Raw genomic sequence first — 18,078 nt, 5'->3', positions numbered from 1 at the left:
CAGTACTTGAGTAAGCGTACTTAGTTTTTTCCCACATTTGAGGTTTGACTGGAGCTCTTTATTCCATCATCTTGCTCCACCTTGTTCTTCTTCTGCAACACTTTAAACGCACCACCTAATACTCAGCAGCAATGGATGGACCTTGATTTGCATTTTATTTTGCTGATTTTCTGGAAATTTGACTAAATCTGCACTTAATTTGTTAGGAAACTTGAAAACTGTGTGCCAACAATTAACACAGGGATTTTATTTTTCTACAAATCAAAAACTTGGGCCATCGAAATTATTAAAAAAGACGCCGTGATGTCATACCAACACACACATAATGGCTTTAAAATAAAGAAATAAACACTTAAGAGTATGTTGAACACTATCTCATCATCTTCAGAGACTTCTATGCGTCGTCTCCATGGCGATCAGAGTTCACTCTCCACTGTCTTTCGCCTGCTGAATGAGACAAAGAGAGAAAGACATCATGAGTGTTGATCAGATTCAGAAAGTAACTAGAAAGCCGACCGACTCACCTTCCCCATGTCGCGACTCTTCACTTTCATCTTATTGATCTGAGACTCGGCGATGTCGGCTCGCTCTTCGGCCTCCTCCAGCTCGTGCTGCACCTTCCTCAGCTTCGTCAGGTGAGCGTTGGCCTGCTCCTCCTGTCCGACACCAAACCACTGATTCATTAAAAAAAAGCTCCAAATGTGACGTTAAACATCTTCTCAATAAAAATTTTAAAAAAGAATCACTCACAGCTTCTTCAGCCTGCCTCTTGTACGCTTTGACCTTCAGCTGGAATTTGTCCACCAGCTCCTGCAGCCTCGTCGCGTTCTTCTTGTCCTCATCACACTGATGTTCAACAACAGGAGACAAATACTTTACAAATGATTGACAAGTAAGAAGGGACGGTATCGGTAGGATTTTAGCGATACTAGCACTCTTATCGGTTCCTTTTGATTATTTTGTGAGCAAAAAAGCAAATTAATTAAGAAAATAATCAACATTTCTCTATCATTCTTGTATGTAAACAAACTGTCTTTCTTGAGCAACAATACAAGAAGTTCCAAAATCTTTAAAATACATTCACAGCTAAACAATTAGCTAAGTGATTAGCTTTCATTAGCATCGTTAACGTTACCTGCAGTGGACGAGGATGGACGGCTGATCTCCAAACAGTAGAACACTGATCATTTGTGCAGACTGATGTTCTGCTTGTTGTCCAGATGTTGCGATAAACTGCTGCTGTTTCCTCCCTTAACTTGTGAGGTTTTATTGAGTTTTAGTGGTTATGTTGGTTTACCTGATAGCTGAGCTCTTTAATCCGGCGCTCAAGTTTGCGAACTCCTTTCACAGAGTCTGATCCGTGTCTTTGCTCCGTTTCCAGCTCGTTCTCCAGCTCTCGAACCTGCAAAAGAGCATTTAAAATCAATTTAATTGATTGTAAAAAGATAAAACAAGCTCTGGGTATCCAACCAGGACACGTCAATAACGCATTCAAAAACTCTTTTTCCAGAAGTAAATGTTTTTTAAAGTAGTAGGTTTAGCAGATCGATCAATCAAGCAGGATTTATCAGTGATTAATGTTCAATTCTTCACCCTTGCTTCCAGTTTTTGGAGTTGTTTCTTCCCGCCCTTCATGGCCAGCTGCTCGGCCTCGTCCAGACGCTGCTGCAGGTCCTTCACCGTCACCTCCAGGTTCTTCTTCATCCTCTCCAGGTGAGCGCTGGTGTCCTGCTCCTTCTTCAGCTCCTCCACCATCATGGCGGCCTAAACAATGTAGTTAAAGTAGCTATTTGATTGCTGTTTTGTTCAGGTGAGAATTAAAAGTTAAATACAGACACTCACGTCAGTGATTGCCTTCTTGGCTCGTTCCTCTGCGTTCCTGGATGCCTGAACGCTGTCGTCCATCTCCGCCTGAATGTGAGAAAGATCAGCCTCCAGCTTCTTCCGGCTGTTGAGCAGACTGGAGTTCTGTAATAATGTTATTATAGGACAGAGTAATGCTGAAGTACGTACATCAAATATTGTCTCATAATAGCAGCATATTAAAGCCAAATGAATTATGATAGTCCTGGTTGTGGTAAGAAAAGACATTAATTAGTTTGAGACAAACGTTATTTTGAGATGATTTATGTTTAGCTGGTTGAATGCAACACTCACTGGGCTGTGATTTGTCTTTTTCTGAATTATTTCAACTTATTTTAACTTTTTTAAACTGTGTATTATCTGTCAAAATCAAGTTCTGAATACATTTAAACGTGAAACAGATGAAGTACTTGGGGGAATAATTATTCATTTTACACTAACATGCTTGGGGAGAAAGGAAATGCAGCTAGTTTCGTTATAACCTGATACGAGCACAAGCTGCAAAAAACATGTCGTACGGCAGCACAGTTCTGTTTGATAACAGCTGACGTAAACGGAGGTTACATTATAATGCGTTCAAGCTCCATTCAGCAAAGAAAAGTATTGGGGCAAAGCCAAATTATAACGTTATCATGATGTTTTCACATGAAATCTTTTAAAATTCAGCATGCTTTGAACCTTGATTGAGGTGATCCCAAAAAAGACCAGATACGATAGATATAAACCACAAAAATAGCGAGTCGAGTTGAGTTTAGTCGTACTGTAGCATGCAGTGGAAAATGAGACATAAGAGGCTTAAATTGCTGATAAACTGAATGTAGTTCTGAACCTGCGAGTGGAGCAGCTGCACCCTCTCGCTGGCGTCCAGCAGCTCTTGCTCCACCAGCTTCCTGCTCCTCTCCGTCTGCTCCAGAGCCGCTCGGATCTCCTCCATCTCGGCCTGCATGAGGTTGCTCCTGCGCTCCGACATGGCGACCTGCTCCTTGGCGTCCTCGCTGTTTCTCAGAGCGTCGTCCAGTCGGATCTGGACTTCCTGTACGGAAGAATGAAAGTCTTTCTACTGTTCTACAACCAAAAGCTGGACTCTAAAGACGAACCTCACCTTCAGTTGGACCTGGAGGTTCCTCAGCTGTTTCTGGGGCTCGGCCGCCTGCCTGTTGGCGTGGCTCAGCTGGACCTCCATCTCGTTCAGGTCGCCCTCCATCTTCTTCTTCACCCTCAGCGCGTCGTTCCGGCTCCGCACCTCGGCGTCGAAGTTGTTCTGCATGGTGTCGATGACGCGCTGGCTGCTCCTCTTCAGCTGCTCGATCTCCTCGTCCTTCTCCGCCAGCTTCTTGTCCACCTCGGACTTCACTTGGTTCAGCTCCAGCTGGACTCGCAGGACCTTGGATTCGTTGTGCTCCAGGGAGGCCTGAGTCCAGATGTGACACGGAGTCATATTAAACCACAACCGTTCAAACATTTGTAATCATGTAATCAGCAGTTATTCCGATTTCTTTCTTCTGTTTCTCAGCTCTGCAGTCTACTCTTTTAGATTGACGAGGTTTAAAATGTGTTTTGTTCCGCTGATGTAGTGCTGACCATAGACCAGGTTAGATTTAAGGTTGCCTACCTGGTCAACGATCCTCATTTAACCATTCTTATGATATCTTGTTTTTTGTGTGTTTTTCCTATGAGAGTCCATCAACACGTGTCAATTTCACAGGAAACAATTCAGTTAAGATTAGGTAACAAAACTAAATTTGTGAAATACTTACTTATGTTTAAGAAAAGATCGTGAAATACGTAGTAAGGTTTAGGAAAAGATGGTGAAATACTTGATTAGGTTTAGGAAAAGATCGTCGTTTGGGTTAAAATAACAACAGAAGTGCCGTTACTTCAGTATGCATGTGAAAAATAAAAAACAAACAAAAACTTTGACTTCCCCATGAGACAAACTGCAGTCTCCTGGGTCAAAGATCCAAATTTCCTTTTTTATATGTTAATCTTCATGATGATATGGCACACTGATTAACAAGCAAATAAAAAAAAATCATATCTAAGGGGTTGAAGACCCCTTCCTCAGACTATCCTTTTGTTTCTATCGTGAAGTGTGAAGAAGTTTTACTTTCTGCATCATTTTGATGACAAGCTTCCAGTTTCTTTTCCCACTGACTGCTAATTTCTTCTATTCTTATTCTACTATTGCTCAGAGGGATCTTTGTCTCTTTCAGTTGTCAGTTTGGTTGAACCATTGTTCAGCGTTTTGTTCTCCATGTTCTAAACTAAATAACATATATTAGTAAAGAGACTTTCTGTAAGATAAAAGCTTCAGAGACCATTTTCACACAAAGACTTTTCCTCTCAGACATCTGACGGGACACAATCGAGCTTTTGAGGCAGATTACAAAATTTAAATGTTACATATTTAAGATGTTTCCTCTTCTCACCTCGGCCTCCTCCAGAGCAGTCTGGGCCTCCAGCTTCTCCTGCTCAGCCTGTTTCTTTGATTTCTCCAGCTCGTGGATGGTTTTGCCCGTCTCTGCCAGCTGCTCAGTCAGATCCATTATTTCCTCTGGAAAAGACGAAAACACAATAAGTTCATTTCTCTGCATTTAAAACATCGACTGTGCACAGCTTTATGAGCATGCGGACGTACGTTGCAGGTTTTTGTTTTCCCGTTTGAGGGTCTCCAGATGTTCCAGACATTCTTCGAAGGCGTTCTTCATCTTGAAGTTCTCGGTGCCCAAAGAACGCACCTCTTTTATAGCCGACTCCAGCTCCGCCTGACCCTCCTCGTATTTCTGCTTCCACTCAGAAACAACCTGCAGGAGACATGAACTACTGTAACTATTTTGAAGTTTACTTGAAAGTGTACTTTATTGTCTAACAGTCTGATCCATTGTAAACTACTGAACATTTTTGTTAAATTGATTTTTAGCCTCCACATTGTCTTGTTATTTCTCAAGTGATGCCCGGCCAATACGGCAACACAAACATAAAAACAATATAAAATCAGGAAATAGAGGAAACAACAATAAAAAGCAGTTAATAATACTGCAATTATTCTAAAAAAAGACACAATAAAATGATTTGAAACTACATTGTCAAAGTAGAAGTTCTGTAAAAGTTGATGGCAATTTTAAGGACATTTTGTGTGTCATGCCCACGAATTTGATGCTTATCACGGTTGCAGTTTTTAGGAGGTCTCAAGGTCCAAACCTTATCAAAATTTCTCTGCTTCTTGTCCAGGACAGCAGCAGCAGAATTCGACCTCTCGACATCCATCATTAAGTCCTCCACCTCTCCTTGCAGCCGCTGCTTAGTCTTCTCCAGAGACGAGCACTTGGAGTTGACGGCCTCCACGGCTTCTTCTGCGTCCTGCAGACGCAGCGCCAGTTTCTTCCTGCAGGAGAACCACAGTCATTTTCTCATAGACTTCTATACAAAGAGAGGAGTCGCCCCCTGATGGACATTAGAGAGAATGCAGGTTTTAAGACACTTCCGTATCGGCTTCACTGTTTAGAACCTGAGGACGTGCCTGAGTAGAACACACATCACAAGATGACTATCATGGTAATATATTTTGAGCTGGCGGGAAGGCTTTTCTTACTTTGCCTCCTCCAGCTCCTCGGTGCGTTGGATGGCGTCCGTCTCGTATTTGGTTCTCCACTGAGCCACCTCGCTGTTGGCCTTGGACAAACAGCGGTGCAGCTCGGCTTTGGCCTCCTGCTCCTCCTCGTACTGCTCTCTCAGCAGCTCGCAGTCATGACGAGAGGACTGCAGACCGTGAGCCAGGGCGTTCTTCACCTGCAAGGAAAACGAACATCAACACACGGCTACGTCTTCAAACTTTGAAAACCTTTAATGGTGCTCGTCTCTCACCTTGACCTCCTCCTCGTGAAGCCTTTTCAGCTCCTCGATCTGCTGGATATAAGCTTGCTTTCCCCGAGTTAGCTGTGACATTAGCGATTCTTTTTCTTCAAGCTGGCGAGACATTTCAGCTGGATGATGAAGAGCAAACAACCATTAGCTCCGCCTCATCTGCAAATGTTTACTGCTTGAATATATGATCAAACGTTTTTCACCGTTTTCCGTCTGCAGCCGAGCTTTCTGAGTCGACAGGTCGTTTATGAGCCTCTGATGCTCCTCCTCTTTGGTTTTCACCTCATTCAGTTGATCTTCCAGCGAACGGCACACTTTCTCCAAATTAATCTTGACATTTAAAAAAAAGAAAACATGCACTTCTTACATCTTTACATGGAACTGAACATAAAAACTCATGAGGGGATTTGAGAGCCGACCTTTGCTTTGGCCGTGGTCTCCATGTTGCTCCCCAAGTCGTCCATCTCCAGGCTCATCTCGCTCTTCTCCTTCTCCAGTTTCTGCCGGACCCTCTGGATGTTGTCCAGTTGCTCTCCGAGCTCGGCCACGCTGTCGGCATGTTTCTTGCGCAGAGTGGCGGACGTGGCGTCATGCTGCAGCGAACTCTCCTCCAGCTCTCTGCGCAGCTTGAGGAACTCGGCCTCGCGCTTCTTGTTCATCTCGGCCTGAGCGGCGGTGGCTCCTCCGGCCTCCTCCAGCCGCTCGCTGATCTCGTCCAGCTCTCTGGAGAGGTCGCATCGCTGCTTCTCCACTTTGGCTCGAGCCGAGCGCTCGGACTCGATCTCCTCCTCCAGCTCCTCATTTCGGACCTGCAAAAGAAGAATTCAACCACTGAAATAATTTAGCTTTGTGTTATCACCTCAAACCAAAGCTGGTGATTGACTTCTTCACCTGCAGCTCTTTTATTTTCTTCTGCAGCTGAGAACCAAGAGCTTGTTCATCTTCTACCTTCGTCTGCAGCTGAGACAACTCAAAGTCTTTCCTGTGAAATGAAGTGAAGCTGTTAGTTTATATATACAATTTATAAAATGCATCAGCTAGCAAAGAGTGAGATGGTACTTTTTAAATAATGTTAAAATGTATTGGCGTTATCAAACCAGACAGGGGCAACCTGAGAAGCTGGAACCAAAACTTTTGACAGTAAAACTTTTTTTTGCACTTAAACAATTTGAATGCAAAATTAATCATAATAATAATCATACATTTATTTCCTAAAGCGCTTTAAAAGGTACTCAAAGGCACGTTACATGTAAAAAACTGAAACAGTAAAAGCAATAACATTAAAAACTACATTTTAATGATGATTAAAAAAAGTACACATCATATAAATTGATGTCAATTTACCTTAAAATTACTAAACAATCATGTTATTTTACATCAAATAAATAAACGAAAATGTCTAAAATAAAAGATAATTGCTGAAATTTTTGTTATTTTTTATGTAAATATAAAATTACAATTCAACACTTATTTGTTGAAAAAATGTATACAGTAAAACCACAGTAACTATGCCACTTCAGACCACAATGCACATGGATAGTTTCTAATTTATTTGATAACATTTTTGTGGTGACCGACTCACTTTTTCAGCTTTTCGTCCAGCTGTTGCTTCTCGTTCTCCAAATCCATGATGGACTCGTGGGCCAGTTTCAGATCCCCCTCCAGCTTCCTCTTCGCTCGCTCCAGATCCATACGGACCTTCTTCTCTTGTTCCAGTGAACCCTCCAGCTGAAAACCACACACACTGTCATTACATCTTAACAAACTGCAATATACTAGAGATTTTCAGCTTAACCTGAGGTACAGCAGTGATGGAATGTAGCTAGATACCACTTCCTGCTTCTACTCCACTGCATCTCACAGGGAAATATTGTACTTTTTACTTTACTATATTAATCTGACAGATTTAGTTACTCAATAAATGAACATTTCTGCAATGCAAAACATAAGAAGAACTTATAAAATATGATGTTTTGTTTTAAATTAAACAGTTTACAGCTGAAGCAATTAGTCAATTAATTATTTAGTTGAGGGTTCAAGCTTCACAAATGTACACATTTGCTGCTTTCCCTTTGAATAAAGTTAATAATGTTAATTATTCGTCTAATAATGTTGAGGTTTAGACTAAATAAACATTTTGAAGGTTTCACTTTGGTTTCTGGGTCAGTGTGACGGCATTTCTCACTTTTTTTAAAACTATTTTTACAAACCAAACAATCAATCGATAAATGGAGAAAATAAACAGTAGAATAATGAAAATAATCATAATTAGTTAATAGTTCAAAATGAGCTTCAGCTTAGTAATAACAATCTTATTATAGAATATATAAAAGTCGAGCAGTCACTGTTTAAATACTTAACATTTTCAATGCACGTAATACTTACAAATGTTTACTTGAGTAACATTTTCAATGCAGCACTTGTAGTATTTTCACAATGTGGTATTTTCTTAAAGGTACAGTGTGTAGAATATGGCGCCATCTAGTGTTGTGTTTGTAGATTGCAACCAACTGAATACCCCTCTGCTCACTCCTCACTTTCAAAAACTGCAGTTATGTGAGCCTCCGAGTGCAGAAAAACTGGGTAATGCCGTTTGCCTCACTCAGAGAACAACCTCACCATAAAAACACACTTCAGGAGCATCAGAAGGTTGCTTGCGGTATATCAACTTTAAGATAAGATAAGATAAAATAATCCTTTATTAGTCCTGCAGCGGGGAAATTTACAGGATTACAGCAGCAAAGAGGATAGTGCAAACAAGAGACATAGTAAATAAAAAAAACACAAGGTCAAAATAAGTATTATAAATACACTCTGCAGCTCACATTACTGCAGTTTAAAAAACGTGTCACAGAACTACAATGGCCTTCAAGTAAGTAAAAACTCTGCAGTAACTCACCTCGTCCACCTGCTGCTCTAGTTTGGTTTTAGCTTTGGTCAGAGTGTTTATCTTGTCCTCCTCTGACTGCAGGTCGTCCAGCGTTTGCTGATGAGCCTCCTCCAGCTCTCTCTTCTCCTTTGACAGCTTGGTGATGTTTTCATCTTGGCTCATGATTTCTTCCGTCAGGTTTTTCACCTAAAGACGTATTATTGACTTGCTGACGTGGCAAATTCCTCCTTAAAAACATGACAATGTTGTGAAATAGTTCACTTCGGTACCTTGTTTTCTACGGCGTGTTTCTCCTTCTCCACTTTGGCTAAAGTGAGCTCCAAGTCGTCGATGTCCCTCTTCAGCTCGGAGCACTCGTCCTCCAGCTTCCTCTTCTTTGCCGTCAGCTCAGCGTTCACCTCCTCCTCATCCTCCAGTCGCTCCGTCACCTCCTTCAGCTTGGCCTCCAGCTGGATCTTGCTTTTGATGAGGCCTTCACACCGCTCCTCTGCATCCAGGAGGTTGTCTGCCTCCTGAAATCAAGCTCCAATGTTAAGAGCTACACACTTCAAAAAGCAATAATCATGCCGACTGGTGGTCTAACTTACCGACTGGACCTGTAGGAGGAGGTCATTCTTCTCCTGAACGACGGAGACCATTTTCTCCTCCAGTTCCTTCCGCCGGTGTTCAGATTTGGATAAATCCTCTTTGAGTTTTGTGAAATCCACTTTCATCTGGGCCATTTCCTTCTCGGCTTCAGCGCTCATCAGGAGAGGTTTGAGCTTGAAATACAGCTTCATCCATGGCCAGTGTTTCACATTCATGAAGGAGCGGAAGTTGTACTGGATGGTGTAGATCGCCTCCCTGTCAGAGTAGAAGATAGGTTAGTTTACTCTGCAGGTTTCAGCCTCTGTTGTGCTATTTCTACTCAAAACTAAATAAGATAACAATTTTTTAATGTTTTGTTTTTTCATCAAGCGAAAGGAAAAATGTATTTGCAAGTTTCTGCATGTTGTAGCCCATTTAAAGAAAGTGTCTACGTTTGAGATTATTGCTGTAACATTTTACAAGACACATCAAAGTGTTTCAGATTCTCGCACAACAGGCACACAATATTATAAATGTTTGATTTTAAGGTTGATTACAATATTTTTTTTGACAAAATTTAGCTGTTTTAGTCGGGAAAACTAATTAAATTTAACAAAAATGAAACTAGTGAGTAGTGAATGTAGAAGTAGAAGTAGAACTAATGAAGCCGCTCTCAATGGATCAAAGATACATTTGACTCATTATTTCTAGAAGCCAATACATTAAACAGACCCTATTATGCTATTTTCCGGGTGCATATTTTTTATCTAAAGTTACAGTTACAACATGTTACCATGCATTAATGCTCATAATTTCGCTTTGTTTTTCTCATCCTGGCTGTCCTGCATCACTTCTTCTCACCCTCTCTCTGAAATACGCCGTTGTAAATCTTGCTCCTCCCTCCAGAAAGCAAAGTCTGCCCTGATTGGTCAGCTAGCCCGCTCTGTTGTGATTGGTCAACGTTTCACATTTCAAAAAACTCTCCCTCTGGAGCATGACAAATGAACGACAGGTCACAACAGGATTCAAACCCAGGTCACCAGGGTGAGAGACTGATTTCATAGCCGCTACACCATGGGAGATGAGAGCTTAAACTCCGTCTCTCTATTTTGTTGTTTGAGGGCCAAACTAGCCGGAGAGTTTTACGTGACTTCCATAACATTGTGACCTAATAAAGTTACGGAAGTGAAGGAGATAATTCAATCGAGCCGTTTCAGTCAGCTCAGGAGCAGTGTTTCTGAGGGGGAGGGTAACTTCTTTTAGGCGTGGACTTCAGGTTATACACTCTACGGACCTTTTAAATGTACAAAAATAAATATAACACACTGAAGAAGAGGGAAAAAGTGGAAAATCATAAAAGGGCCACTTTAAGTTAAAGCTTTCAGTTTCTTTACTTTCTGGCCATCATCTTCTGGTACTCCAGTCGAACGATGAAACCGCGACACAGAGCCTGAGTTGACGTCACCACCTGGGCTAATCGCTCATCCCTCATCTCTTCCAGAGCGCCCAGCAGACCAGCTTTAAAGAACACCTGGAATTAAAGGTAAATATTAACCAGTGCAGCTCATTAACTCTTAATATCTCGACCATTTATAACATCAACAAACCTTCGTGTGTCCAAACTTGTACTGCGTGTGATCCACGTCGATGGAGCCCAGCAGCTTCTCTGCAGCCTTTTTGTTATCCATAAACTGTCTCTCTGGAACAGCGCTGGCATTCAGGATTCTGTATCTGTAGAAGAGAAATAATAGATCTGAGTATGACACCAAACACTGTGAAATATTTAAATGCAAAGCTTTATTCACCTCTGCTTAAAATCCCCGTAGAGGATCCTGCTTGGGAATCCTTTCCTGCAGATGCGGATTCCCTCCAGAACGCCGTTGCAGCGCAGTTGATGAATAACCAGCTGGTTTTCCATCGCACCTACGATGAAGGTAATAATTTAGTTTATCAATGTTGTTTTATTGTATATCAGTGTCGTAATGAGATTATCAAAGCTACCTGGTGTCTTGGTCTCATTTGGTATCAAGCAGCGCACAAAGTGAGGATGGGTAGTTCTCAGATTAGTCATGAGCTTCCCCAGATTCTCCTGTAAGAAAGGGGACATATGATTTTGTGTAAATGTCAATTTACGCTTGTTACATACATACAGTCTTTTCAAAATAAACTTTTGTCTCCACAAAAAGCAAGTTAGTTAGGATTAGGAAAAGATGGTTGTCCATGTAAAATAACTACGGAAGTGGAGTTACTTTAGGAGTGAAAGATCTGTTTGTTGATCTTTTCTCTATAACATGGGAACTTAAAAGTTTATTTTTTACTTTCTAAATTCACTTTAAGAGAATGTTTTTATGACAGTTTTTTGGACATTTAATAATGTTGGACAACAAATTTTAGCATGCTACCATGCTTAACTAAGATGGTAAACATTACTCTTGTTTAACATCAGCATGTTAGCATTGTTTTTGTGAAGGTTAGCATGTAGCTTTAAGTGCAGACTCATTGAGCTGCTAGCATGGCTAAGAAGTGTTTTTAAATGTTGTGGTTTGAGAAACATTTTCCCTGAGTGTAATGTATATTTCCCAAAAATAGCTTGGGGCGTCTCACTCTGAACAGCGCTGATACAGTTTGGAAAGAAGCCCCCTTCTTCTTGGATCCTTTCTTGGTTCCTCCTGCAGCCGCTTCTGCTTTAATAATGACACATTTTAAACTAACACAGAGTAATAACTTTCAATTTGCACGTACAATATTGCTCTGTTTGCACCCATATACAGAAATCACCACTCAACTTGCTTTTCTTCAGTGTATTTACTTTATATTTCTGTATTTCCACAATTATTCAGAAGAAATTAGATTAAAGATTAATGATAATATGATGATGGTTATGGAAATTATGAGGATGGTTGCTCTAGAACTCTAAAACAATAAGAAATAATTAAATTAATATATGGGTTCAGAACTTCTCTGGAGCCACAATACTGTGTACAATGCAATGTGGTGGAGAATGAAAGGTACATAACAGAATACTCAGGAAAACCTACAATGTTTAAAAACCTGGATTTACCATCTGATCCAGGGAAGCTTGCGTATAACATGGCTAATATCTTCACCGATGACTTCTGGTAGAGCTGCACCACCGACTCGCTCAGAGGGTCTTTGTTCTTCTCCAGCCAGCCGGAGACGTTGTAGTCCACGGCGCCGGCGTAGTGCATCAGCGTGAAGTGAGCCTCGGGCTTCCCTTTCACTGTTTTGGGCTTCAAGAAGCAGCTGTTCTTTCCGAGGTGTTGGTCGTACAGTTTGTTCTTGAAAGAAGTGTCTGATGATTTGGGGAACATGCACTCTTCTTCAAGGATGGAGAAGATCCCCATTGGCTAGAAAACGAACAAATATTTACTGTACTAGTGCAAAATCAAGGTACTTGTACTTTTTCCAACTTGATTTCAGAGTTAAATATTGTACTTTTTACTACATTTGTATGACAGCCTTAGTTACTTTACAGATGACAGTTCTTCATCCCCTTCCTGTCCAATGAAAACCTTGTATCTCCAGATGTGTCGATGTTGAATGTTTGTGACAAACTGAAGGATGAAGTGTTTCCTTTATGTGTTGAGAAAATCCTCCTACTTTTTCAGATAAATAAACTTTCCATCACAAAGCTGAAAACAGGCTGTTCATTTTAGAGGACTTTTAGTTATAGTGGAGTGTTTTCACAGTATTTTTACTGATGACTAGGAACTGAACACTTCTTCTACTACTGAACATTGCAACACATACTTTCATTTAGGATAACTTTAAAAAAAAACATAGTATACGATACCTTTTCAATGAGCTCAATGCAGGCTGCTAGATCCATACCGAAGTCAATAAACTCCCACTCGATCCCCTCTTTCTTATATTCTTCTTGCTCCAACACGAACATGTGATGGTTGAAAAACTGTTGCAGCTTCTCGTTGGTGAAGTTGATGCAGAGTTGCTCCATGCTGTTGTACTGCAGACAAAAACGTGAAGAACCATATTTGAGCATCCTATTTAGTGAACGTCTGGTGGAAAAAATTAATGACAAAACACATACTTTGAATACTCACATCAAAGATTTCGAAGCCGGCGATGTCGAGGACACCAATGAAATGTTGTCTGGGTTGTTTAGTGTCGAGCTGCTGGTTGATTCTCATCACCATCCACATGAACATCTTCTCGTAGACGGATTTTGCGAGAGCACCGATGGAGTTGTAAACCTGGAAAGATAAAGATTGAGATGTTTCTTCATCAGTGTTTTGACAGTAACAGATTTTTGAGGGTGTTTAGATGAAGAGAAAATAAATGATGGAACGTTTTAAAGAAATTAATCTTTTTTTTTTTTTAGGGGATGGAAAATTACATAATTGTCCTATTTTAGTGTTCTCCAGCAGTAAAACATGCAGGTCGACTGAATTAAGATCATGTGACTGAGTTGGCAATTCAAATTCAAAAACTACTTATTTTTTGGTTTCTTGTCTGTATGTTTGTGATAATTGTCCTGTTACTTTGTACACTCAATATGTAAATACAATGAAAAAGGCTTTAAAAACTGTTAAATAAAGAATCATTTCTAATCCTGATGATTTTTCTGTATTTTTATTCCTAAATCTGTCTTTTTTCTCTTCTCGTGAAATATCCATAAACTACCCTGCATATAAAGTGCAAAAAATAAGCCCCAACTTTACAAGATGCAACATTAATGTGATAAATAACAAAAATTCATGCCATATTTAAAATCCAAAAATCCAAATATTTATTAATCTGAAATGGACCATTCTGCAAAATGAGAACTTTTACTTGTCGAACTTCATGTATGCCTTTTGAACTTTTACTAACATTTTAAATGTAGGACTTTTACTTGTAACAGAGTCTTTTTATACACTGTATGTGGTATTGGAGAACAAATAAAGCGATAAACAGCTATCATCTATGTAAAGATATAGTGGAGTATTGTCTTCCTGAGCAGAGAATGCTGAGAGGACCAATGCTACGCTAACTTCTTTACCTGCTGCACATTTTGACCTTTGGTGACGTACTCATTTCCAACCTTCACTCTGGGATAACAGAGACTTTTCAGCAGATCAGCAGAGTTCAGGCCCATCAGATACGCTGCTTTATCCGCTTCTGCAAAATTAAATAAAAATTTTTTTTTTCCCGCTCCCTTTATTTGCATGAGAGTATTTATTTGTAAGTGTGATCCCCACCCTCGGTGCCATCGGGCTCCGCCTGCTCCTCCCGCTGCTTCTGCTTGAACTTCATGTTCCCATAATGCATCACGGCTCCGGTCAGCTTGTAAATAGACACTTTCTGTTCGGCGGTGAAACCCAGAATATCGAAGGCCTCCTGCATCGTCGAAAAATGAACAAAGTCAGATTGATAAGAAGCTTAAAAGACAGGACGAGCTTTTTGAGCTTTAACGATGTTGACTCACGTCTGTAGCCATCAACTCGTCAGCGTCGTTTATGCTTTTGACGCTTACTTCTCCCTGACTGACGAAGGCAAAGTCATAGGGGTTGGTGGTGATGAGGAGCAGATCTGAAGGGAACGAAAACAAGCTGAAATCTCTTTGTCTGAATAAAAATGAGAATAATGATGACTTAAAATGATTAATAATCAGATTACCGATCAGTTCAGGCTTCTTGTTGCAAGTAAGCTGATAGAAAATATGATAACTCCTCTCTGCTGACAGCTGAAATGTCACTCTTGATTTCTCCAGCAGATCTTTAGTAAAGAAAATGCTTAATTCACTTTCTTTCTTTTTTATTTGCAGCAGTATTATTTGTTAATATTTTGCACAAAATGTGTAAAACCTCACATGTTTCAATATCTGCAGATGCCAGTTTTCCAGTCGTTCCAAAGTGAATTCGGATGAATTTACCCTGTTGAACAAAACAGTAGAATCTTTACTCTTTTATGTTGGACAAATATTCTTCGTATTTAAAGTCAAAGTCCTACAGGTTCGGACGGACTCACAAAACGAGAGGAGTTGTCGTTCCTCATGGTCTTGGCGTTCCCAAAAGCTTCTAGCAGAGGGTTGGCCTGGATGATCTGATCCTCCAGAGTCCCCTGTTGAAAAAAAGCAAAGCTGTGAATCTGACACCAGTAAAAAAACAGTAACTTACATGAACAACTTGTCCGAAGTCGTCCTGAGCTCACCTTCATTTTACTGTTTGCCTCCTTTTTCTTGTCCGCTGACACAGCGATTGTTGCAAAATACTGAATGACCCGTTTGGTGTTGACAGTCTTTCCTGCACCGGATTCTCCACTTCACAAAAAACAAATATTTCATCAATAATTATAACTGTTTATGTGTCAATAAAATGCTGCAGGGATTATGTATATTTGTAGGCCAACATGAAGTTAGCATTGAACTTGCTCCCTCGACAAAAAAACAATTATATTTTTTACAGGATTTTGGATTACTGCAGAAAATAAGATCTGTGGAAGTTTATGATATTTCCGACCGTTCTCATTCCAAATACTGACGTTTTTATTCCGCCCCTCTGCGTATTATACCGTCGTATAATACAAACCTAGAGTGGGTGGAAAGGAAGGTGGATTAGTCGAACAAACAGGACTTTCAACCAGGACACCGGTGTTCGAGTCAAAGTATTTTGAAGTTTCATTTGTAATGTGTTTTCTGTACTTTTGTTTTGCGTTTAACTTAGTTTATGTAATTATTTTAAGCCCAACTGTGATGTTTTTCCTAAACCTAACTAAGTGATTTTGTGGCTTAAAATCTAAACCAGTATTTGTGTTTGAATTCACAACGTTAACCACATGTTTACTGCCGCAACGATAAGAATGATGTTTAATGGCACTTTTGGTTTTCCTTAGATAGCAACCGCCTTTTTAAAGACACGTAAAAGCTTCACAATTCATATCATAGAACAAAACTTTAAAGTCTTTTCAACTTGTGACCACCTTAGACCTTATTTCAGGCAATTAACCAAAACATATTCATAAAATACATTGACTTTGAGATAGGGAAACAGGAAGTTCAAAAAATCACTGACTCATTTCCTTGTTTCAGGACTCATTAGTCCGTTAATAATAGATCTCAGCTACTTACGTGATGAGGATCGACTGATTTTCACGATCTGAGGACATGAAAGAAGAAACATGGTGAAAATAATTAATTGGATTATTCGGCGTTGATATTTGTTGAGCATGAACTGGTAGGTGTTAACGTACCGGTGAGCATGAACTGGTAGGCGCTGTCCGACAGGCCGAAGATGTGAGGGGGAACCTCCATCCTTTTCTTGCCTCTGTAGGCCCGAACCACCTCCGGGTTGTAGACCGGCAGCCACTTGTAGGGATTCACAGTCACACAGAACAACCCAGAGTACGTCTGCATGGAGGAGACGGAAACATCTCCAAAACTAGTGGATGGATCGGATTCAAAGACATTCGTGTTCCTCAGAGGATGAATCCTACTGACTTAAATCAGTATACTCAATAACTAAGTAAAAAAATAAAATAATTGTGTCAAACCCAAGTTATGAATTCAAGTTTAAATCTGAGTTGGGTGTATTTTGTTTTTCTACTATTTATATGCAATTTAGAGGGTTTACTGAGTTTAATTTTAGCTTTCATGAGACAGTAAAAGCATGATATATATTTGCCCAATTATTCTGAATGTTTAACAACATTAATATTAGCAAATATGCAAAAGAGATTTCTTAAAATAAACCACTAAGTGAAGAAATCTGTATTAATAACATTTCTTTTTACAATAAACTTGAAATTATGAAGGCACTTGCAAATTAAATTAATACAAAATGTAAACCAAACTTTGATGTGTTATTTACTTAAGATTTCATTAAACTTTTTTTTTTGTCTTTTTACAAAATAAACCAAGACACTGGCGGCAATGTGGAAGATCTTGGGTAGATAATAAAAGAAAAGAAAATTAAAGAAAATGTAAAGCATATCCTCCAAACTTAAAATAAAGACTATTAATAAGCTTGTTTAAAGGATATTTAATTGTGGAACTGCACTGGAAACAAGTGGAACAGTCTCACGTCACATATTTTAAAGACCAAACTTAACTTTCAGTATTAAAGCTTCTCCCAGTTTGTTCTATTTGCAGAGAGACTCACGTAGATCATCCACGCTGCGTATCTCTCCTTCAGGTTGAACAGCACGGCCGGCTCGTGGAGGTGTGTCATCATCACCATGTCCTCGATCTTATCAAACTTTGGGGGGTTCATGGGAAACACTTGGTCCTCCCTGACGGTTAAAGTCTGGAAAACATAAACGTCTGTCTGTTTAAATGTTTAAAAGACAAATGTGGAACTCAGAAACTTGATATTCAATTAGCTCATGAGCTTAAATACCAATAACATGTTCCTTGTCTGTGTTCAGTGTCTAAATAAAAGGTCACTTCATGAGCACTACCCACTCTGTCATCCAGGGTCTTGACGGTGACTTTTCCGTCCTCCTTGTCCTGGATCTCGGCCTTGGCATACAGCTCCTTCTCGTCACTGACAAAGCACGCCGTCTTGTTGTCAAACGGCCGAGCCTGGGCCTCCGTCCTCTCCCTGTCAGACTTGCGGAGGAACTGGGCAGCCGGCCCGAAGATTGACATTTCCCCATCTGTGCTCATTTTCTCCTCCTGAATCAAATACAAAAAAATAAAACACCATCTGCATCTCTTCAGTTCTTTAAAGCTGTGGATGATAATTTAAACATACTCACCTACTTACTGCTCGAACACAGGAAGACTGAAGTTTGAATTCTATTCAGGAGACATAAACACATTAAGTCTGAACTTTTACCAAAAAATACAACAATCCTGCTGTCAAAGAACTGAGGACCGACTCACCTTCTTGATTAATCTAGAAGAACAACAATAACCAGTTGCACTGGTCCTTTTT

At 40.1% G+C, this 18,078-nt stretch overlaps 1 protein-coding gene across 1 annotated transcript; it reads right to left on the bottom strand.

The window, feature by feature from the left end:
- Positions 1–281: 281 nt before the first annotated feature.
- On the bottom strand, positions 282–17,807 carry LOC129099113 (myosin-1B-like). Its single transcript, XM_054608281.1, has 39 exons — positions 17,604–17,807; positions 17,302–17,445; positions 16,394–16,550; positions 16,272–16,299; positions 15,356–15,464; positions 15,173–15,265; positions 15,015–15,078; positions 14,822–14,920; positions 14,631–14,734; positions 14,404–14,542; positions 14,205–14,323; positions 13,267–13,416; positions 12,999–13,169; positions 12,246–12,552; positions 11,789–11,868; positions 11,186–11,273; positions 10,990–11,107; positions 10,792–10,915; positions 10,579–10,715; positions 9,205–9,460; positions 8,887–9,129; positions 8,627–8,803; positions 7,310–7,455; positions 6,619–6,709; positions 6,147–6,536; positions 5,931–6,057; positions 5,728–5,846; positions 5,456–5,652; positions 5,065–5,248; positions 4,502–4,667; positions 4,293–4,417; positions 2,966–3,274; positions 2,693–2,896; positions 1,843–1,968; positions 1,594–1,764; positions 1,298–1,402; positions 751–846; positions 525–656; positions 282–447 (listed from the first exon to the last, which is right to left on the bottom strand). Exons 1-39 carry the CDS (start codon positions 17,805–17,807, stop codon positions 424–426), a joined length of 5,823 nt encoding a protein of 1,940 aa, XP_054464256.1. The 3' UTR covers positions 282–423.
- Positions 17,808–18,078: the final 271 nt, after the last annotated feature.

The sequence above is a fragment of the Anoplopoma fimbria genome, chromosome 11 (genome assembly GCF_027596085.1).
Source record: "Anoplopoma fimbria isolate UVic2021 breed Golden Eagle Sablefish chromosome 11, Afim_UVic_2022, whole genome shotgun sequence".
In the NCBI taxonomy this organism is placed as follows: Eukaryota; Metazoa; Chordata; class Actinopteri; order Perciformes; family Anoplopomatidae; genus Anoplopoma; species Anoplopoma fimbria.
This window is presented reverse-complemented; position numbering and strand designations above follow the sequence as displayed.